At 31.1% G+C, this 24,324-nt stretch overlaps 4 protein-coding genes across 6 annotated transcripts; 1 reads left to right on the top strand and 3 right to left on the bottom strand.

The window, feature by feature from the left end:
• Positions 1–2,027: 2,027 nt before the first annotated feature.
• LOC107898007 (uncharacterized) lies at positions 2,028–4,683 on the bottom strand. Its single transcript, XM_016823568.2, has 3 exons — positions 4,227–4,683; positions 3,373–3,558; positions 2,028–2,471 (listed from the first exon to the last, which is right to left on the bottom strand). Exons 1-3 carry the CDS (start codon positions 4,674–4,676, stop codon positions 2,184–2,186), a joined length of 924 nt encoding a protein of 307 aa, XP_016679057.1. The 5' UTR covers positions 4,677–4,683; the 3' UTR covers positions 2,028–2,183.
• A 2,299-nt stretch (positions 4,684–6,982) lies between these two features.
• LOC107898544 (F-box protein SKIP23) lies at positions 6,983–9,499 on the bottom strand. Of its 2 annotated transcripts, XM_041090996.1 has the most exons (3): positions 8,267–9,498; positions 7,825–7,888; positions 6,983–7,349 (listed from the first exon to the last, which is right to left on the bottom strand). In XM_041090996.1, the coding sequence occupies exons 1-2, from the start codon at positions 9,455–9,457 to the stop codon at positions 7,865–7,867; spliced, it is 1,215 nt and encodes a 404-aa protein (XP_040946930.1). In that variant the 5' UTR covers positions 9,458–9,498; the 3' UTR covers positions 6,983–7,349; positions 7,825–7,864. The 2 variants fall into 2 exon arrangements, with proteins under 2 accessions (XP_040946930.1, XP_040946929.1); XM_041090995.1 differs by lacking the exon at positions 7,825–7,888 and having other exon boundaries at positions 8,267–9,499.
• A 7,182-nt stretch (positions 9,500–16,681) lies between these two features.
• LOC107898545 (acetylserotonin O-methyltransferase) lies at positions 16,682–20,725 on the top strand. Of its 2 annotated transcripts, XM_016824038.2 has the most exons (3): positions 16,686–17,100; positions 19,302–20,213; positions 20,279–20,725. In XM_016824038.2, the coding sequence occupies exons 2-3, from the start codon at positions 19,455–19,457 to the stop codon at positions 20,576–20,578; spliced, it is 1,059 nt and encodes a 352-aa protein (XP_016679527.2). In that variant the 5' UTR covers positions 16,686–17,100; positions 19,302–19,454; the 3' UTR covers positions 20,579–20,725. The 2 variants fall into 2 exon arrangements, with proteins under 2 accessions (XP_040946928.1, XP_016679527.2); XM_041090994.1 differs by having other exon boundaries at positions 16,682–20,213.
• Positions 20,726–21,534: 809 nt separating this feature from the next.
• On the bottom strand, positions 21,535–24,318 carry LOC107898543 (F-box protein SKIP23). Its single transcript, XM_016824036.2, has 2 exons — positions 23,089–24,318; positions 21,535–22,021 (listed from the first exon to the last, which is right to left on the bottom strand). The coding sequence occupies exons 1-2, from the start codon at positions 24,277–24,279 to the stop codon at positions 21,926–21,928; spliced, it is 1,287 nt and encodes a 428-aa protein (XP_016679525.1). The 5' UTR covers positions 24,280–24,318; the 3' UTR covers positions 21,535–21,925.
• Positions 24,319–24,324: the final 6 nt, after the last annotated feature.

Below are 24,324 nucleotides of genomic sequence, written 5' to 3'. Positions count from 1 at the left end.
TCAGGAAGTGACCCCAACAGCATCAAAGCCAAATCTTCATCTTTGAATGTCTCATCCATATTCAGCAAATCAGTGACTAACTGATTAAATTTGGTGATGTGATCATTCATTGTGGTACTTGGGACGTATGTGAAGCGAAACAGTCTTTTCTTCAAGTGGAGCTTATTTTGACTGTTTTTCTTCAAAAAAATTTCTTCAAGTGCCACCCACAACTTATTTGCAGAAGTCTCCTTTGAAAAAGTATACCTCTGCTCTCGAGAAAGGCATGATCGAATTGTGCCACATGCCAACCGATTGATCGCCTTCCAATCTTTCTCCTGTACATCATCTGGTTTCTCTTCATCAATGGCAATGTCTAGACCCTGCTGAAAAAGGGCATCTAGAACCTCACTTTGCCACATACCAAAATGGCCCGTGCCATCAAAGATCTCCACGGCCAATCTTGCATTTGCAATTGTCGGTCTTGTCCACATGGACGATGTTGAAGCTCCTACACCAACCGTTTTCTCCATAATCTTTCAATATACCTAAGGAAATCTTTTCTGATGTGGAAGATCAGTTTAAACTGCAACCACAGAGCATACTACGATTAACCTTCGGCTCTGATACCACTTGTTGTTCCAATAGGGTCGGAAGCGTGTAAATTATTGTACTAAAAAATCACACAAAGTTCAATTCCCAAGGAAGAGAGGTGGATCACATGGATCTCTTAAATACCAAGTCTTTCCTTAGACAGAATATCCCTTCTATAGTAATTTAATAGCACAATTAAATACTACTATTATACCCTCAAATATTGAAAGAAAAATAGGACAATAAAGAACACAAGAGTTTTAACGAGGTTCGGTAAATTATACCTACGTCCTCGGGCACTAACACCAAATGATAACTTTACTATCTTCAAAGTATTACAAACAAATAGAATTCCTTAAGAATTCTCAAATGGGAGAAAAAAAAACTAAGAGAGAAAGATTGGTTGGGATGAATTGAAATGAGAAATGAGAAGGCCTATTTATAGTTGAGGTTCAAGGACCAAACAATAAATAGCCCATTATCTCAAGGACCAAAAAAAATTATCCCTTGCCACTTTTCCAAAGTTGGTGGTTGTCATTATTGATTGTCTCCCATTAATGTTAATGGCAACCATTATTAATTGTCTTCCATTAATGTTAACAAGATTGACTGGAATCAAACATTTCAGATTATTAATCATTGGACAACTAACCAATCGATAAAAATTGAAAAGACGTCTTTAAAACAACTTGTTGTGCTACCATGTGTCCTAGAATAGAGGGGTATACAATAATTTAAAATTTAATCCTTTCTAAAAAAAATTAAACATAAAATTATCATTTTTAGGGTCAAAATTTGGCCAATCACCAGCTTCCCAGCCACTCAGCTTAGCCGTAGGCCTAAATAGCCTCTATGAACTTCCCCACATGTAGACCCAGATCAACCACCGCTGGAACTGAAAGCAGCAGCTAAACTACTATTGTTTTTGGTTTTCAATAGCCTATATTGTATGGACTGACCAAGTAATGGACCTATATATTGTAGCCATGTGTTTAACCGTTCATGGAGTATAGTGTAATTGGACATAACGTTTGGCAAATTTGGAATGGCTATAGATAAAATCATTTTGAGTTTACCAATTTGATTTTCATGTGGGGTTATCTCGAGTGTCATTACAACTTACAATTTACTTTCAAGTCATTTTAGGTGACATCATTTCGGTTTTAATAGTTTATTATTCCAGTCATTTTTGAACTTGACAGGTTTAGATACAGTCACTCAATTTAGGGTGAGTTTGAATAGACAGTGGGGTGTAATATGATGCGTTTAGTTTACTTTTTGTCTCACGTTATAGTGTCGTTATAATATCTAATCTTTACACTAACCACAGGTAAACACACCTCCAATCTAAATCCACCATTAATCTCTCCTAAAATGAAAAAATTATAATTTTTGAGCTAAAAATGTATAATTATTTTTTTTTGAATTACAATAACAGGGTAAAGCTCAAACAACCAACGCGACTAGCACGACTCAAACTCAGATCACACTTGGGACGGTGAACACCCTTGATTAATAAAATTTTTCGAATTCAATGTAAAAAATTGACTAATTTGCAAAAACATATATGGTCTTGAATCTTGTAAAGTATTGTAATTAAGAGCAAATTTTCACTGATAAATACATGAATCTGTAAGATTAAGGGATTCCCCAAGTTTATTTCCTTTGAATGTGAAACAGCATATGAATCCACCATAGAACTTGGTTTTCACCATTGTGCCCAAAATGTAAGTTCTTGATTTCACCATGAAAGTGAGGTTCAAAGGCACTGAAATCCGGTTCAGATGCGGTCTAGTGTCCACAAGAACCGGTATCCCACCATATAATGGAACTTGATGCCCTGCCACAATTGTCTTCACTGTCCGATCACTCTTTCTTGGTTGAGTGAACTCCTCCATCTATTTTAATTCATCAATGGTAAGCTTGTAAGATATTAAACAATACTTAACCCTAAACCCTAAAATTTTAGGTTTTAATCGTTGTTAGGTATCTCTAATTTTATAACGTCATTAGTAATACTGATAACGTTTTAGATAAAAAGGTATAAATCTCAAAACTATACATTAGATTTGATTTAATGTGCGATTTTGTATATAAAATTTTGATTTGATCCAGTTCTCATAAATTATTAACATAATTATTGATATATTCATCATTTAGTGTTTATATATTACATACACAAATAATTATATTTATCCAATATAAAAATGTGTATGAACAATCAAAATTAAAGTTTCATGTATATATCCGAGCCACAACTAAAGTTTCATGTGTATAATTGCACAAACTCAAAGTTTCGTATATCAAATTGCATATTAAATAAAAATTCATATATAATTTTGAAATTTATCATTAGTTAAAATCATCGGGCCTTAACCTCCCAAAATGGTCAAATTGCACTTTCCAAATTATAATCCCTGCTTAGTATTATAAATTATAAAACTTTAAGTTAGTTTAATCATTAAATTATATTTTTACCTATTTAAAAATTTATAATTCAATTCTACTCATAACACTATTATCTGTTAACAGCTATTATTATTAACATATTTACCACAATAGTTAAAATTGTTATCAATTTGAACCTATCAATAAATATTATAAAAGAAAAAGAGACCAACTGTGGCAAGTTAGAGGGAAAATACCAAATTTCAATATAATTGAGGGGCTAAAACCACAATTAAGCCCAAGTCTTACCCTTTCACCGGTTTAACCTGAATTAAGCTTTTTAACCCTCCATTTTTTACTGCTATTTGATATTTTATACCATAAACAAGGGATTATAGAAACAGTTTTTACCTTTCCAGAAGCAAGTTTGAGCTGGAAATGGTGAAGCGCTAAAGGAGTAGAGGTGACGTGGAAGGCATAGAAAGCAGCTAGATTTCTGTATGAAATCGTGACTGTCGAATTAAGTGAAAGCATATCTGTTGGCACCCCTGATTCATCATTTCCTGCCTGATAATACAAGTTCTCAAACACTATGCGCTGCCAAATAACCATTAAATATAGTTTAGAGAATAGATCCGAAAATGAACTTGGACAAAAAATTAAATGTTTAGAGGTACTATTTATGGTTGTCTAAGCATTTAAGCAACTTTCATAATTCAATTACTTATTTTTATTTATACTTGCCTAAGGATCAAATTATAATTATTTGTATAAATTTAAAAGGGTTTGTTTGTGGATTGAGTCTTAGTTCAATTGGTATGAGTATTGTTGTCAATAAAGGAAGACGTGAGTTTAAGTGCGCTGAGAGTATTATCTCCTATTTATGGGTTGGGGTAGGGTTATGGATAGTTCTAAACATTATGTCAAAGGCAGATATCATCATACTAGTTATTTACAAATATGATCAAATTTTAAATAAAATTTGAGTTTCACATATCAAGTTGAACCACACAATTATATATGATGCTAATGTCATACATGAACCCAACACAATCTAACTCGGTAAAAAGAGCCTAAAAAAATTCGATAATTAAATTTCAAGTTGACTCACATAGAAGAAAGGTTTATTGTTTTCAATACAAAATTTTCAATCAAACTAATTAGACCAAATTTAAAAACATTTAAAAAAATAGATAAAATTAATCCGATTGGTCTAATCCAGTTTCGACCAAAACCTTAATAAAAGAAATTAAAAAAGAACATACCTTAACGAAGATTTCAGGCTCATATCTCTTCCTAGCATCCCACCTAATCAAAACCACCACAGCAAACACCACAAGCAACACTAAAACGAGGCAAAAAACATAAAGAAGCCTCACATTATTACTATTGCTGCGGCCATCATCGTCCTCCTCGTCATTATCATCATCACCATGACCAATCTGTTCGTGCTTCCAACCCGAAAGAGTCCTCGGGATGTTACCGGAAACCGAGAACCTCGAAGTGGATGACTCCCTAGAATGGTTAAAGGAAGAGCATTGGTGGTAATGATAATTATTGTAAGTTGGTGATGCCATAGGGCTTGAACCATATGAAATTTTTTCAACGTCAGGGTTGGAAGGGCTTTGAACATAGTAAAATGGTCTTCTCGACGGTGACCTTGTTGCCCATGACACATCAATGCTCGTTCCATCTGAATCACTCTCTGCATGCATCTTCTTTTTGGTTTTATTTTTCTCTATGATCTTAAATATGTAGATTATATATATATATTGAAATCAAAGTTTACAATTATGGGATTATTTAGTTAGTCATGATCTTTTAATTAATGTTATCTTGTTTGATAATTTTTTTCCTGTTTAAAAGTTATCTAAAAACATATTATCCAGAATAATTTAAAAAATATATATTATCTAGAAAAAAATTATTAATTAAAAAAATCATAATTTTTTTAACAATCTTGTTATAGGTTCTGATCATAGCTGCTCTTAAATAGGAGGATAAGTTTGAGCGCACTTGAACCTACGTCCTTCTACATTAACAATAATGCTCATGCCAATCAAACTAAAACCCAATCGATAAAAAAACCCTAATTCTTACTGTGTAAAATTTAACTAATGAGGCCCTATTTTAGTTTATTATTTTCTAGGAATAATATTTAACACACCACTAGTGAATAATAACATTATGGAGGACTTGTAAATAAATACTAAGCATTTTATTTAAATATAATTAAACTTTAATGGTACCTGTTATAAATAAATATTAATAATTTCCCCTTTAAGATCTTGGGTTTAAGGGTTTAGGATGTTGAGATTTGTTTATAATTAATTATTATTTAATTATGTTTAAATAAAGTTATTAATATTTGTTTATAGGTCCTTCACTATTTTTTTTTTGTTTTATTTGATGATAATACGTCATGTTATTATTCACTGATAGTGCATGGAACTTATGCACCTATAATACATCAAATGTTCTCCCTTTTCTCTACTTGGTTGGTTTTGTTTATGTACCCGGTTTATCGTTCAAGTTTTACTAGATGATGATATATGTAGCGATGAAGCTAGAAATTTTTTTGGTGGTCGAAATTATGTTATATGTTTTTATAAGAGTTAAAATACAATTTCACAATTATATTAGATTATAGCTTTATAGCTTTTAGAAAGACAAAATTAAAATTTTATTATTTTAAGAGAGTTAAATTGTAATTTTGCTATATGAATTTTTAATTTTATATATTTTAGAGGGGTCTAAATAGCAATTTTCTATTTTTAAGAGGGCATTTGACCGGAATTCATGATATATGTATGTATATATCTATGAGATGGAATATAGTTTTTTTTTCTTAAACCCTAATTAATTTTATCTTGACTAATTCTGTTTTAAATTTTTTTTTTGAAAAACACAAAACAGTTTAAAATTTTATCTAATATTGGTATTTAAATTTTTATGGATTATAGATATTAGATCATGTGACAATGTGGATGAAAGAAAAAAAATATGAAATAAAATTATTATTACACCTTGGAATAATGATTAAAAGCTTGGGTGAATTATCCAAAAATGTTGATTTTTAATCTTAATTATTTGTCAATTTTTGTAAAATTTACTGGATTAGATTAATTTTGGAAAAACTAGACGCATTTCAGTGGACATTATGGGAAAACTCTTCCAATTAAATGTGCTTTTAGCTTTGGCTAGTTGGTTAAATGTTAATATTTCTATCCTTGTGTCTTGAGTTTGATTCCACTTCTATTCACATTATATTTTTTTATTTCAGGTCGCTTTAAGCTTTTTAAATTTTTAATTAATCTTTTCAGCATATTAGTTTTTTGGATAGATTGTTGCAATTACATCCTCAAGTTTCGAGTTCAATTTCTCTTCAGCTCTATTTGTATTTTTTCATGTTACTTGAAGCTTTTAAAATTTTTAATTAATGTTTTTTAACATATTAGTTTTTTTTGTTAGATGGTTATATAGTTGTAATTACATTCTTGAGTCTCGAGTTTGATTCCTCTATTACTCGTATTTGTATTTTTTATTTCATGTTGCATCAAATTTTTATTATTATTTTCAATTAACATTTTTAACATATTAGCTCATTTTGTTAGATGGTTAGATAATTGCGATTATACGATTATATCCTTGAGTTTGAGATTTCATTACTTTTATAAACATATTAATGTATTTTTTATTTCATATTGTTTTAAAATTTTTTAAATTAATGTTTTTTATGATATTTTTAATAATTATTTAATTTTATAAATAAAAGAGTTAAAAAAATATCATCAAAACATTAATTATAAATAAAAAAACTTTCCAAGATTATCATTAAACTCCAATAAAAAATTTAAGTCTATTCAAAGGATCCTTTGCTTAAGAACAAATGAAAATGCTTTGGATGTCGAACTTTCGACTTGTTTCCATAAAAATATGGACAATTACATGAAGCAACTACATTAAACTCCAAGATTATCATATCATGGCCACAACAATAATTGAAAAAGGGAAGCCTGAATTCAATTTTTCCAAGATTTCCTTGGAAGAGTCCTTATGATCATATCCCCTGTACACATGTCCAAATATACTTCAACATGAGTACTTCAAGATTGAACACACGAGTATTTCCAGAAAAAAAAAAAGAATCCGAGCAAAGTATAAATTTATGATTGAATTCCCAAAAGATCAGTATGATAGCTGCTTCAGTTGGATAGTATATACAAAGAACAACCATAGGTAGATAATCAGCCATATACAACCCGATGATGAAGCAGAAGTACGACACGTACTACACTAGGCTGATTCTCCGATAACCATAGGTAGACAATCAGCCATATACAACCCGATCATATAGGCTAGGCCGATTCTCCGACGTTTATTTGTGCCTATAGCATTCACCAAACCAGCTTTTAAGATGCTGTTACAAATATGACTGAATTGAATGAAAATAGGGTAAAAGTAACATGGAGGCCCCTATACTAAAATGTCCAATTGCATTTTGCCTTCTCTACTCGAAAAATGAACAAATTACTCCCCATACATTAGATCAAAGAACAAACTAGTCTTTCTGCTAAAAATCCCATCCATTTTTTCTGTTAAAAACTGGTCTCCATACATTAGCATGGCCACGTGTTACTGCCTAATTATTTCGTCAATCAAGTCAGTTTTTAACAGTACAAATTGATGAAATTTGTAACAAAAAGGGCCAATTTGCTCTTCGATCTAACGTACAATGATTAATTTGTCCATTTTTTAGTAGAGGGGTAAAATGCAATATAACTCCTAGTTCAGGGGCCTCCATGACTTTTACCAATAAAATTGCAGTAAATAGCACAAATTTATTGCAGAAATACTACTTACAAGAAGTAAATATAAAATGGCAGGCTCATGGACAGAGCGCTTAACGCAATTGTCCAAATCGCAACTACAAATCAACATAAACAATTCTAAACCGTTAGAATGTACTGGGAGACATATGAAAGAGATCCGCATTCAATTTAGACTTCTCATTGGCATTTTCAGTAAGTTAACATTAGATGCATAGCATTTCAAGACATAGTTTGAAGCTAGCATGCCTATACCATTAAGCATATCTTTTCCTCCACTATCAACCATAGAAACGGTATCTCACATAAAAAACACGACTCAAAAAGCTTTCCGGGGAGTTTCACCAGTTTTTTATGTGATTCTACTTAGGGATTCTGATGCTTAAAGATCCTCGTGGCTATTGCAATAGTACACAGAACTATATATAAATAAAAACTCGACCCAAAGTTCAACACTGCAAAACAAAAATACTTACATCCGATGCTGTTGTGGATGAAATCCAAAGAGGTGGTGGCCAGAATAGCTCGGAAAATTGAGGAAACTTTGTTAATGGTCCTATAGAACCGCTTTCCAAATCAAATACACCTACATCACAATGCTCCGACGCCCCATCTTCTTCCCCGAGCGAATAAAAGAAATTATCCACATAGATTATGCAATTCCCTCTACACACGGATAAATCTTCTATTGAAGCAGAAAAGGTGCAACCATCACCTAAAAACAACACACGATCGTCCAAATCCTTAGCTTCAACCCACTGCTTACCAGCATCATCCAACTTAAAAACCTTAAACTTAACCATCCTCTCGTTCATATACAAAGCAAGGTTTTCAAAATACTCCTCGACGAACCCGAAACCGGCCGAAGAAGAAGACGAACCTGGCTCAGATTCAATGCTCAAATACATATCAACCAACAATAACTCACCCTTTGAATCAACCAAAAACTTCTTATCGCCACCAAAAACAGGCATAGCAATCAAATTTGTCTCGAAATCCAATCCCACTACCACAGTCCTACCAGTATTATCAACAGCATAAAAATTCCCTTTATATAATATCACATCGTCAAAAGGAGATGGCATGTCTTGAATTATAGCCCATTTCTTAACACTAGATTTAAACATTGCTAATTTCCCAGAAACATGAATTGTAAGTATAATGAAATCGTTAACATTATCATCTAAACAAGATAGGACAACTTTTTCCATGTACAAGTTGCCCACACTGTGATGAGTTAAATAATGAAGCACATACTCTTCACCCAATTCAAGAACCCTAAAATCCAACAAATTTAAAGGTTTGGGGAAATTATCAGGGAGAGAATCGAAACGAGACCTTGAGAGAGGGTTCAAAAGCTGGACTCTGCCGTTCATCGGATCTTCTTCGATTTTGATTACCCACGAGGAGGGGCTCGAAGCGTTTGTTTGGGTACTAGTTGTGGGTGATCCGAGGAGGAATACGGAGCGCTTTGAGAGGGAGAATTGGGAGGAAATAGGGAGAAGCGGGAAACGGGGAGCGAAGCGGTTGCGGCAGCGGTTGGGGGCAGTAACGGCGGAGCGCCAGGTGGAGCAAACGGAACGGAAACGGATGACGTCATAGTGGGTTCCTAGGCGTTTGGAAATAAGTTCTAGTAGTTCCTTGGGGAGTTGGGTCCAATCTGCCATCGTTGATTTCCCGAGAAAGTGATGGAATATTAGCAGGAACACTGTGGAAATAGCCTTATGTACAATGGTAGAAGTAGAAAGGGTCGTAATCAGATGGGCTTTTGGGTTGGGCCAAATTTACTTTTTAATTGGTTAAAATATGATATTAGTCCTTGTACTTTGCAGAATATGATATTTAGTCCCTCTACTTTAAAAGTTAAAATTTCAATCCTACTACTTTTTTTTCCAATTTAAAAATATAAGTCCAATCATTATCATTGTTGGTAATTTATGTTAGAAATTTTCAATTTAATATATTTATTTTTTGTCAATCATATACCACGTCATATTAGGGTAGTCTAATATGTCAAGTTGACAAATTTTGACAAAAAATACTAACAATGTTAATGATTAGATTGTGAATTTCAAATTATAAAAGTAGGAGGACTTAATTTGTTAAATTTTCAATTACAAGACTAAATCTCAAATTTTATCAAAATACAGAACTAACTTCACATTGTAACCTTTTAAATTCAGAAAGTTGTCCTTTCTGTTAAAAACATGATTTTGGTCAAAATCCACTATTAGTCCCTATATTATATGTAACTTGTAAAATTAGCTTTTGTACTCTAATTTGATCATTTTAAGTCTTTGTACTTTTTAAATTGTAAAATTTCAGTTGTTAAATTTTGACATTTCCAAAATTCTATACGACAAACATATTATCACGTGTGTATTGTTATGTCAACTACCATATGAACCATGATTAGAATTTCAAAATAAGAAAGGTATAATGATTAAAATGATCAAATTAGAGAATTAAGACTAAATCCGAAACTTACGCATAGTACAAAACCAATAGCAAAATTTGACATAATGAATTTAACTACTATAGTTTGCAATTCAATCTCAAGTTCAAACTTCAAAAAAAAATGTACTAAAATTGACCAAATTAAAGTAGGGTAAGCTACACTATTAGTCACTAAACTATAGGTAGCTTTTCATTTTGGTCACTTAACTAAAAAAAGTTACAATCCGGTCACTGAACTATTTGAAAGTTTTCATTTAAGTCACTGAACTATTTAAAAGTTTTTATTTAAGTCAATAGGCTGTTAAATTTTTTTTTAAGTTCTGCCAGCAAGCTCCAAGTAACGATTCAACGATCGATATGGTGGATCAATACCCATTGACGAGTAGCAGAACATATCTTAAATCTAAGTCGATCTAACAACCAATGTCGGAGATCAGAGAAAAAAATCGTTCGAATTTTGGTTTTCAGATTAAAAGAGAAATTTTGTATTACAACTTCCTTAGTAAAACCCATTCAATATTGGTTATATCAAATGGTTCATGATCTAATCTATATTTTAAAGTAGGAAAATTTTTATCTAAATAATTATTAAAAACATATACTTGTAGAAAATATTCTGAAAAAGCTTTTTGAAATTGAATTTGCTTTCCGCAAATTACTTCATCTATTTTTGTGAATATTTCTACTGGTAATATTTCCTATCTTTGTTATAAATACATATTCTAAACATTTTATTCATGACAGGATTATTTTTTCCTTTATCTTTGATTTACATTTTTGTTTGTTTCACAGTTATTTGACCCAAAACCCATATATATGTTATTCTGTCTTCTTATTGCCTTTGAGTCCAGGGAGGACGTTAGGCGTTGTGTGAAGACGATTAAGATAATAGACGGTTTTAGGTACCAGGGACAAATATTATGGAACAAATTGAGTGTCAATTTCAAGATAAAACTTGTAATCATACTATGCATATAGACTCTAGAAAAAAAATAACATTTCATCTCTGAGTAAGGGTATAAATAGTCTGGTGGATATAACTTCTTTTTACTTTTCTAGGTTGTATACTAAGGTCAATAAGGTAGAAGAGAAAGTAAATAATTTAGGAGAAATTAAAAATTTAGACTTAAATCATGAGTCTAAAGAAATATTAACTAATGTTAATAATAAATTAGATTAAGTTATTAATAATAATATGGAGTCTGATGTGGATTTAGGTCTACTATATTACAGTAATAATAATATGATTTTAGCTTTATCTGATGAGGAAGAAAACACTTATTCAGAAGAATCTAGTAGTTCTAAAACAGATAAGAATTATAAAAGTCATAAAAAAAGGGAAAAAAAAACTATGAAAAACAACAAAAATATGACTTCCAGTGTTATAAAGAATTAATAGAGCATTGGAAAGTAAAATTTAGTAATAGTAATGATAAATTAGAAAGATTAGAATATTTAAAGCTAATAGAAGAGCTTCATGAAAAACATAAAGATCTATTTAGTTTGTTTAATTATCATTATATGCTAAAATATGATACTGCAGATAGTAGTAGTTCGAGTAATTCTGAAAACACAGAATTATTTAAAAATCGATCTGATGAAGAAAAACTTCAACAGATCAGGATGAAGACATAAAAGTCTCTACTTATAATTCTGATGAAGAAAAAACTTTATCTGAAGAAAAAAATATAGAAATTCCAGAACCTATGGATACTGAACCAACAGATCCTTATGGAAAAAGGAAAATAGAGTCAGATAGTCAAACAAATGATTATCTTAGGACTTTTAATAAAGATTTTGAAATTGATAACGACACAATTAGGATTTTTGGTAACAAAACCTAAAATATAGCTACAAATGATGTAAAACCTGAATGCTCAGGAGAAACATCTAGTCAACCTGTTCAACCAAGAATAGATGACTTAAATAAAAGAATTGTGGCCCAGGGAGGAATATACTTAGATTTAACTAATACTCCTATTTCAAACTATGAAAAAAACCATAGATGATTGGGCACAGTCAATGACTATTGTTGTAAACAACAATACATAGTTAAAAGAAAAATTCTTAAAAAACTTTGTTGGAACATTTCAAGGAGATTTTCTACAATTTCTTAGACGATGGGAAGAGCCTGAGAAAGATAAAGAACAAAAAGGGCAATTAATCAATTAGATAGGAACCCTTAAGGATCTTTTAAAAGGATTAACTTTAATTCTAAAAACAAAATTTTGTGGATATTTTTATAAAAAAGATCAAGATAGTACATCCAGTTATATCCTTTCAAAGATTAAGTTATGTGATATTAGATATTGAGAAGAATTTTCTAAAAAATTTCTTCATGAATATCAAAAGTTAAAAAATGAAAATATAGAATTTTGAAAAAACCAATATTTTCATAAACTACCTCCACCTTGGGATGAGATATGTATAAATAAATGTGCATCTTATTTAGATAAGCATAGTAAAACATCTGGTTTTTTGATAGAAAATTTAGATTCTATAGGAAATAGGATAAACTTTACAAGAGAAAGAATAACTTTACATTGTTTGCAAAGTAAAGCTGCTAAACAAGTTAAGCATAAATTAAGTAATAGTTATTGTACTAAAATTTTAGAAAATGAATGGGAATTTAGATGTAAACAAATACGTCCTAATACTAATAAGAAATGTAAAAAATATAAATTAAGAAAATGGAAACCAGGTAATAAAAATTTTTTTGGTAAAAGTCAAAAGGTTGTTAGGAGAAAAACTTCTAAACCAAAGAAACAAATTTGTAAATGTTTCATATGTGATGAAGAAGGTCACGTAGCTACTAATTGTCCTAACAAGGGAAAAAATACTAGGAAAATTATAAAAAGTCTTGAAGAACAAGATTTAGAAATATATTTTGAAAAGGAAATAAATCCTGAAGAAATATTATATGAGTTAATATCAGAAACAGACTCTAATAATAACGAAGAATATATATTTATGTTTAATACAGGAAATAGTTCTAATAATCAATTAGAAGAAATTCCTAATTCTGAAAAACAGGATATTAAATTAGGTAGTTTCATCGGAGAAGAAAAAGACTTTTCTGATGAAATGATAGAAAAGATTAATAAAAATCATATTTCTAAAGAAGAAATATATAAAATCTCTAAGTTTAAAATATGGACTCAGAGACATATAGAAAAAATTTGCGGTAACACAGTCGCTAAGGATACTAGAGGAGGATTAACAGAAATCCCTCTATTTACTAAAGATAAAATCAAGAGGATTAAAAAGAAATATCCTCAATTCAGATATATACATTTAGGTATAATCATGATCACTATTAGAGCCTTATTTAGGAAAGGTCACGATATTCCTATAATAGCGGTTCTTTTAGATAAAAGATTTGAAAATCCAATAAAATCACTTATTGGAGGAATTCAGTCTAATTTATATACAGGAGTAATAGGATTTAAGGTTAAACCAAATTACTTTATATCCATTACCGATCCTCTAATAGAAGAGTGTTTTTGCCTTAGGATTCAGACAAAAAAGTCTGAGATTAATGATTTAGCAGAAGATCTAACAATCAGTTGGACTTCTATTAATATACAAATACGGCAGAAGTAGAAATAAAAGAGATTAATAATAAAATTATAGAACTCTTTGAACCAAATATGTTTACTACTGAGATACAGTCGAAATTATTACATTTAAAGGATCTATCAATTCCAAAAGACTGGATGATAGAAAAAATTAGTAGTATAAGTACTTCTAAACCAATAAGTACTATAGAATATATGTCGTCCGGTAATAGATTATATTTTAAAAATAATTGTATAACAAATACAAATGAAAATTTAGTTTTACCCTCTAGTTCTCAACCTGGAGAAGAAGAGGATAATATTAGTACACTAATAGGAATGAAAACTGTTCATATTCCTATATTCCCTACTGAACCCAGTAGTAATTCTAGAAACACTAGAATGGAAGAAATTCAAACTTCAACAATTGATAAAAAATCAAAAGTTGGAATAAATATTAAAATTACATTCCAGTTTAGAAAATATAAAAAATATTCTCTAAATGCTTTGATAGACACTGGAGCTACAATTAGTAGTTGCAGAAAGAATGCAATTCCTGTAGAAAAATGAGAATTAATGAAAAAACCCATAAAAATAATGGGAATAGATGGTAATAAAACCATTATAAAATATAAAGTTAAAAATATACCAATCTACAAAAACAATGTTAGATTTGTGATTCCTAAAATAGTATGTTTTCCTAACATGCAGGGAGATATATTATTAGGAAATAATTTTATATGTAGATATTTACATTTTACTATTGATAAAAAAAATTCTATTTGGTTATCAATAGAAAAAGATTTTGTGGAAATACCACTTGAAGAAAATAATAAGATTGTGTGTAATAAAAATTTTACACCAATTAAATTAGATTGTTTGATAATAAATATTTATAATTTATTACTAATATTTGTTGATTATTTGAGCAGGCCTCATGGATAGAGGTAAAAAGCCTCTAAAAGAAATAGTTGGTGAATGGACTACTGTTCATAAAAAACCCAACAAAGGAAAAGCAACAACAAACTCCAAAAAAGGATTTGTACCTGCAAATGTATCTAACCAAGGATATTATGAATCATATCCAATGGTAAACCAGCCGATTGGAACAAATGTTTTAAATTATCCAATGGTAAACCAACCAATTAGAACTTCTTTTTCATAGACCCCCAAATCTGGTGTGTCAATCACCAATGTCCCAAGATCCTTATTTGGCATCACAAACCAATTATGCTGAAGTAATCAAGGGAACAGAAAATTTGTTGAAAAAACAAGAAGTTGAAGAAGAAAAAGAAATTTCTAAAATCAAAGATTTTTATAATCCTGATTTATCACCAGGATTTTATGATTTTATAAACGAGGTATGGAAAACCCATATTTCAAATCAAAGAGCCAATTTCAGAAGAGAGCTTTCCAGATTTTCACAATTTTTAGTTGAAAAAATACTAAGGAAAGTGAATCTGAGAATTTACTATTAAAATCTATTTTATATAAAGATTGGGATGAATTCCAACTCTTTATAATGGATATTAAGGAGATAAATAATCTTCTTGATACCTTTCAATATTTTATTCTTAAAGGAAAAAATAATCCTGTTATGAATAAAATATTTAGAATATGTATTTATAATAAAGCTAGGAAAATATTACCAGTAAAAGTATTCAAAAAAATAGATAAAATAATTTGCAGACAGCAAATTCAATTTCAAAAAACTTTTTCAGAATATTTTCTACAAGCATATGTTTTTAATAATTATTTAGATGAAAATTTTCTTACTTTAAAATATAGATTAGATTATGAACTATTTGATATAACCAATATTGAATGGGGTTTTACTAAGGAAGTTGTAGTACAAAATTTCTCTTTTAATCTTTTAAAAGACTTTCTTGCTATAGTAAAATCAATTTTACAAAACATCATAAACAATGATGATTTCTTTTACTATTTTCATATTGAAATTAGTAGTTTAATTGGTATAGCTGAAAAAGAAAGATTTTATAAGCCATATCAAATTTAGGTCATTCAAAAGATTATTGTAACTACCCAATTATTTGTTGTCAGTGAAAACAAAGAACATTTGGCAAAAACCGTTGACAAATGTTACAATAATTTTGATCTTTATCAAATCCAACCAGGAATTGATTTACTTTCACAAGCCCTTTATCTTCTCCATGAAGAAGTATATAAATTATGGACAGATGGAAGAAGGATACTGGCATATCCCAATTGAAATATCCAGGAGGATAGAGATGAGGAATCTTTGAAGCTCTTAAAAAAGATAGCTGACATGGAGATAGAAGAATTTCCATCTCATATTATAGAAAATATCAAAAATGCATAGGAGACTTGGAATTCACCACCAAGACTTTCATTGGATTCCTTACATCTAGACAAGATTTAAGAAATGAATCTCAACAATATGCAAGAAGGTTGAAGTCAAAAAAGATGGCAACCTAAAAGAAAGAAAATCCACATACTAACAACAAAGTTTGGCAACGTGGAAGACATCATGATGCAAGCAGTAATGGAACTAACCATGAAGTAAGCAGTGATATGACAAGACATCTAGATGCAACCAACAAAGATTGCAATGTGGATTGATAATGACGCAAGCAATGATGGAAGCAACCATTAATGTTAGTCAAAAGCATCCAGAAGCAGACAAAAAAAGTCTTGCAACGTGGATCAACCACCAAATAAATGATGAAACAAAGACTTTGAAACGTGGAAGCAAGCATAACCACAGAAGCAAAAAGACAAATGAGACGTGGAAGCAACCACATCCATTGAAGCAGGAATCCTTATCAGAATAACTGTTCGGGATTCAAAATACAATTGTATAGAATATATAGAATTCAACTATAAATAGAGATAGCTAATCAATTGTAAAAGCATCGAGTAAATACATAATTTTCTCTTTTATAGTTTAAAGCTTTCTTTTTATTAGAGTCTTGTAAATCCCTTCCGCATATATCATTAATCTCTAAATGATATATATTCATTAACAGAAGTCCAATCTATTTTCTGATAAGGATTCCTACTTCAATGGATGTGGTTGCTTCCACGTCTCATTTGTCTTTTTGCTTCTGTGATTATGCTTGCTTCCACGTTTCATAGTCTTTGTTCCATCATTGATTTGATGGTTGATCCATGTTGAAGACCTTTTTTGTCTGCTTCTGGATGCCTTTGACTAGCATTAATGGTTGCTTCCATCACTGTTTGTGTCATCATCAATCTACGTTGCAATCTTTGTTGGTTGCATCTGGATGTCTTGTCACATCACTGCTTACTTCATGGTTAGTTCCATTACTGCTTGCATCATGATGTCTTCTATGTTGCCAAACTTTGTTGTTGGTATGTGGATTTCCTTTCTTTTAGGTTGCCATCTTTTTTGACTTCAACCATAGTCATGAATGGTAGATATATCTTGATGACAATTTTCCCAAGTACTTCTGATTTGTTGCATAATATTGGATGGGAAATCCTCAATGTCCATATCTACTATCTTTTTTAGCAATCGAATACCTTCATCATCCTTTTCTTTAATAAGATAGGAATGGTATGCCAATATCCTTCTACCATCGGTTTTGAATTGATAATCTTTTTGTTGGAGAAGATATTTGGCTTTAGCCATTAAATCAATCCCAGCTTGGATTTGATAATAGCTTGAATTATTTTGATACTTGTCAATTATTTTTGTCAAGCATTCTTCATCTTCACTTAGGGCAGATAATCGGGGATTTCCGAGCATCGTGTGAATACCCCATATTTGATATGGCTGAAAAAATCTTTCTTTTTCAGAAATACCAATAAGAGTACTAATTTGGATATAAAAATAATAGAAAAAGTCATCATTGTTTATGATGGTTTGTAATAAAGATTTTACTACTGCTGGAAAATCTTTTAAAAGAGAAAAGAGAAATTTTTTACTACTATTTATCTTACAAATCCCCATTCAATACTTGTTATATTGAACGGTTCGTGATCCAATCTAAAATTTATTGTTGGAATACTATTTCCAATAAAATTAGTAAAAACATAAGATTGGAGAAAATATTCAGAAAAAATTTTTCTAAATTGATTCTGCTGGTTGCAGATCATTCCAATAATTTTATTAAATATTTCTATAGGTAAAATCTGTCTAGATTTATTATATAAACAAATTCTAAATACCTTATTTATAATATTGTGTTTTTCCCTTTATAAATAAAATATTGAAAGGTATCAAGAAGATTATTTATCTCCTTAATATCCATCATAAAAAGTTGGAATTCATCCCAATCTCTATATAAAATAGATTTTAATAGTAAATCCTCAGATTCACTTTTCTTAGTTGTTTTTTCAAAAGAGCTCTTCTAAAATTGGCTCTTTGATTTGAAATATGGGTTTTCCACATCTCGTTTATAAAATCATAAAATTTTGGTGATAAACCAGGATTATAAAAATCTTTGATTTTAGAAATTTCTTTATATTCTTCAACTTGTTGTTTTTTCAACAAATTTTCTTTTCCCTTGATTACTTCAGCATAACTGGTTTGTGATACCAAATAACGATCTTGGGACATTGGTGATTGACACACCTGATTTGGGGTCAATGAAAAATAAGTTCCAATTGGTTGGTTTACCATTAGATAATTTAAAACATTTGTTCCAATTGGCTGGTTTACCATTGGATATGGTTCATAATATCCTTGGTTAGGATAAGATGATACGTTTGCAAGTACAAATTTTTTTTTGGAGTTTGTTGCTACTTTTCCTTTGTTGGTTTTTTTTATAAACAGTAGTCCATTCACCAACTATTTCTTTTAGATGCTTTTTACCTCTATCCATGAGGCCTGCTCAAATAATCATTATGAACAGTAGTCCATTCATCAACTATTTCTTTTAGAGGCTTTTTACCTCTATCCATAAGGCCTGCTCAAATAATCAACAATTATTAGTAATAAATTATAAATATTTATTATCTAACAATCTAATTTAATTGGTGTAAAATTTTTATTATACACAATCTTATTATTTTCTTCAAGTGGTATTTCCACAAAATCTTTTTCTACTAATAACCAAATAGAATTTTTATCAATAGTAAAAGGTAAATATCTGCATATAAAATTATTTCCTAATAATGTATCTCCATGCATGTTAGGAAAATATACTATTTTAAGAATCACAAATCAAACATTGTTTATGTAGATTGGTATATTTTTCTCTTAACCATTAAGTTAATAATTTATTTTTATCATAATTTTATAAAATTTTAATTAAAAGTCATGGTGTGTCAATTCTTGTTCCACTAATCTAATTTTTTCTAACTCATTTTTTAAAATGTGATAGAAATTAATCAATAAAAAAATATAAAGATTAAATTCATAAATTGCTATTCAAGTACATTACCGTAAAAGTTAACCAAAATCTAAATTACATATACTATTTGGTACACTTCAAATAATTGGACCGTAATTTTTTTTACCAAATTAATCTAATAATTGTTTTGTGGCTAGGAGCATATTTGACAAGATATTTTCAAATTCAAGAACTGTGACCTAGTTCAAACCAATACCTTTGCTTCTATAAATCGTAGCTTCATAGTCAAGATTTGGGCATAGAGTTACCAAAAAGCTCCCAAATAAAAAAGTTAAAAAAAAAAAGTTGAGATGGGAGATATGGAAGTGACAATAAAAGAAGAAGCTAGAGCTGAAATAAAGATTTGGAATTATGTGTTAGGATATGTTAAAATAACTGTCGTTAAATGTGCCATTGAGCTTGGGATTGCCGACGTTATTGAAAACTATGGAAGCCCTATGCCACTATCCGAGCTAGCCACTGCCCTCCGATGCGAACCGTCGCGTCTTCATCGCATTATGAGGTTCATGGTCCACGACCGAATATTCAAACAGGAACCCATCAACCAACACACTATAGGCTTCTCATCGACGCCATTGTCTCGTCTTTTGATAAAAGGTGGAGAAAAATCCATGGCTGCTTTCATATTGCTCATGTCCGGCCCTGCTTGCTTAGCAACCTGGCATAGTCTTAGTGCTCGAGTCCTTGAAACCGGCAATAATATCTCACCATTTGAAGTAGCAAATGGGAAAGATCTATGGAGCTACGCCGAGGCGAACCCCGACTTTAGAGAACTCTTTAACAACGCCATGGGTTGCCATGCTAGACTGACGGTACATGCGACAATCGAAGGATGTCCCGAAGTGTTTAACGGAGTCGAAAGCTTGGTCGATGTCGGTGGTGGTAACGGGACTGCTTTGAGCCTTTTAGTCAAGGCATTCCCATGGATTCGAGGCATCAACTTTGATCTCCCTCATGTCGTCGCCGTTGCAGCAACATCCGATAGCATTGAAAACGTAGGAGGAGACATGTTCATGTCTATCCCAAACGCCGACGCAGCGTTTCTCATGGTTAGTACTTTCTTTCCCTTCATTATATGGTCTTATACGATTAATCCATACATTGCAAATTGCAGTGTGTATTGCATGATTGGGACGACGAGGAATGCATTAAAATCCTAAAAAAATGTCGAGAAGCCATTCCAGAAGATAAAGGGAAGGTTGTAATCGTTGAAGCAGTTCTTGAAGAAGATAAAGAAGACGACGAGATAGGTGGCGTAGGGTTGATGCTAGACACGGCGCTGATGGCTATTACAAATAAAGGGAAAGAGAGGACCTTAAAGGAATGGAGTTATGTTCTTCGACAATCTGGTTTTACACGATTCAACGTTAAACCTATATGTGCAGTTCGATCCGTCATCGAAGCTTATCCTTAGAAAAAAAAAATTCTGTGGCTCTTCACAGTTGTTCATCCACTACTACAATAAAAACTCTGTTGCATGAGAAATGTTTTAGTTTTGGCTAAAAACATCAGTCTTTTGTTGGAATCAATAAATCTTGGTTTTGAGTGGCTTTCTTTAAAATCACTGTTGGAATCCATATATCAATTAATCCTTTTAATTCTGCCTCTGGAATAGTTTTAGATTGATTGTGAAAAATAATTAAAATACATGTCAGATAAGAGGTTTGGCATTGTTGGTAAAAAGTCGAGATTTTGAGTCCTGTATACTAAAGCTGTGTGAATTTTAATTTAGTCCTACTTGGTTTACTATATTCTACTTGTAAACTTTTTCAAAAAAATTCAAAGGATTTCAGTTTGTAACGCGCTCTATTAAAACATGATTTGTGCGGTTATAATTTATCATAATTTATTTTCGAAAGAATTTACGAGTACAAATATAGTATCAGTTACTTTTAAAAAAAAACTTAGTATAAGTTACAAATAATAAAATTAAAATTAAAATTAGAATAACTCAATATAAAATATAATAGATTGAAATTTGAAATATATTTGAATTTAAACCATAATAAAACTGAACAAAACACCGATATAATATATTAGTATATTAATATATATTTCATTTTAGATTGTAACTAACTAAGGTGGGTTTGAATGGATAATTAGGTGCGGTGTTTTTAATTTATTTTGTCTCACACTACAGTGCCGCTATAGTATTTAATGTCACCGCCACCGTTGTTTTTACACTGACTACAGTTAAACATACCACCAATCCAAACTAAGCCTAAATTTCAGATGATTAGGACAAATAATTTGATAGATATTAATAAACATTATGGATGAAATCACAAATTGTACTTTGGGTTTTCAAAAATTATTATTTTCTATTTTCTTAAAAGAAATTTAGTGAAAATACAAAACCTAAAAATTACGATAAAATAAAACTAACTCTCTAATGGGGACACTTCAAACACTTGAAAGACCTTCTCTCCTTTCTTGAACTAGTTTAGCAATTTCATCGGCTTCTCCATTATTTTCCTTCGAAATGTGACAAATGTCCCAATGTCTAATACTAGGCAAAAATTGATGATTTCTTCTTATTAAAGTTGAGCTCAAGTCCTTACAAGCCTCGTCTTTAATAACTTGAACTGTTTCCATACTATCAATTTGGATTATTACAAAATCATAACTCTTTTTCAAAAGAAGCGTTAATCCATCTAAGATGCCCTATAAATATCTATAACACAATTTTAGATAAATATGAAATGATGAGCTGTTTAGTGGAGGCACTAATTATATAGAACATTTATGTGACAATTTTTCGCTATTTTGGGTAACCATTGTCCAAAAAAAGAAAGAACCCGTCTCTGATTTTGTGGAGAGAGATTAAATTCCATCCACCATTTGTTTGTTTATAGAACTGAAAAATAAATAAATTAATTAATATCCACTTAAATATTAATAAATTTTATTTTGATTACCCAATTATATAAAGTTATAAAATAATTATTTAATTATTAAATTTTATCATTTTTTTTAGCTTTTAAAATTGGAATAATAACAACTTTAACATTTAACATTGTTTCAAATTAGTCTTGATTCTAAAAAATCTAACCCTCAATATTTAGATTTTTTTTTTTGCAATTTTCTTGTTCTTTGTAATCTTTTTACCTAAAAAGCTAAAAGTCTAACCCAAAAACTCTAAATAATAACTTTTATCATTTTTCTTTCTTTTAAAATTAACTCTCAATATTATAAAAAAACACAAAATTTAAAAAAAAAAAGAAGAGAAGAAGAAGAAGAAGTTCGAATTACACCATGTGTAAATGTTAAGCGTTAAGTTTTTTTTTTGGAATCAAAACTAAATTGACATAATAGATAAATATTAACGGTTAAAGTTACCATTGAGCTAATTTTAAAAGTTGTCAAGTTAGCCAGCCGGCGACAAAAAAGATAAAATTAAATAGTTGGATACCATTTCGTAACTTATCATAGTTGGGTGACCGAAAAAGAAATTTACTAATTATTGTGTGATCATTTCATAACTTTTCATAATTAAATAACCAAAAAAATATATTAATAGTTGGATGACTGCTGGTGTAATTTACCAAGAAAATAAGGGATATTGCCATTTTCACATCAAATTTGGCAATGGGATTTTCCCAATTGTTTTGAAAGCATTTGTAACGCCCCTTAACCCGGCATATGAAAGAGATCCGCATTCGATTTAGACTTCTCTTTGGCATTTTCAGTAAGTTAACATTAGATGCATGGCATTTCAAGACATAGTTTGAAGCTAGCATGCCTATACCATTAAGCATAAACACGACTCAAAAAGCTTTCCGGGGAGTTTCACCAGTTTTTTACGTGATTCTACTTAGGGATTCTGATGCTTAAAGATCTTCATGGCTATTGCAATAGTATACAGAACTATATATAAATAAAAACTCGACCCAAAGTTCAACACTGCAAAACAAAAATACTTACATCCGATGCTGCTGTGGATGAAATCCAATGAGGTGGTGGCCAGAATAGCTCGGAAGATTGAGGAACCTTTGTTAATGGTCCTATAGAACCGCTTTCCAAATCGAATACGCCTACATCACAATGCTCCGACGCCCCATCTTCTTCCCCGAGCGAATGAAAGAAATTATCCACATAGATTATGCAATTCCCTCTACACACGGATAAATCTTCTATTGAAGCAGAAAAGGTGCAACCATCACCTAAAAACAACACGCGATCGTCCAAATCCTTAGCTTCAACCCACTGCTTATCAACGTCATCCAACTTAAAAACCTTAAACTTAACCGTCCTCTCGTTCATATACAAAGCAAGGTTTTCAAAATACTCCTCGACGAACAAGAAACCGGCAGAAGAAGAAGACAAACCTGGCTCAGATTCAATGCTCAAATACATATCAACCAACAATAACTCACCCTTTGAATCAACCAAAAACTTCTTATCACCACCAAAAACAGGCATAGAAATCAAATTTGTCTCGAAATCCAATCCCACAACCACAGTCCTACCAGTATTATCAACAGCATAAAAATTCCCTTTATATAATATCACATCGTCAAAAGGAGATGGCATGTCTTGAATTATAGCCCATTTCTTAACACTAGATTTAAACATTGCTAATTTCCCAGAAACATGAATTGTAAGTATAATGAAATCGTTAACATTATCATCTAAACAAGATAGGACAACTTTTTCCATGTACAAGTTGCCCACACTGTGATGAGTTAAATAATGAAGCACATACTCTTCACCCAATTCAAGAACCCTAAAATCCAACAAATTTAAAGGTTTGGGGAAATTATCAGGGAGAGAATCGAAACGAGACCTTGAGAGAGGGTTCAAAAGCTGGACTCTGCCGTTCATCGGATCTTCTTCGATTTTGATTACCCACGAGGAGGGGCTAGAAGCGTTTGTTTGGGTACTAGTTGTGGGTGATCCGAGGAGGAATACGGAGCGCTTTGAGAGGGAGAATTGGGAGGAAATAGGGAGAAGCGGGAAACGGGGAGCGAAGCGGTTGCGGCAGCGGTTGGGGGCAGTAACGGCGGAGCGCCAGGTGGAGCAAACGGAACGGAAACGGATGACGTCATAGTGGGTTCCTAGGCGTTTGGAAATAAGTTCTAGTAGTTCCTTGGGGAGTTGGGTCCAATCTGCCATCGTTGATTTTCCCGAGAAAGTGATGGAATATTAGCAGAAACACTG

The sequence above is a fragment of the Gossypium hirsutum genome, chromosome D04, assembly GCF_007990345.1.
Source record: "Gossypium hirsutum isolate 1008001.06 chromosome D04, Gossypium_hirsutum_v2.1, whole genome shotgun sequence".
NCBI lineage: Eukaryota > Viridiplantae > Streptophyta > Magnoliopsida > Malvales > Malvaceae > Gossypium > Gossypium hirsutum.
The sequence above is the reverse complement of the archived record's forward strand: the minus strand, read 5'-3'. Positions and strand labels throughout refer to the sequence as shown.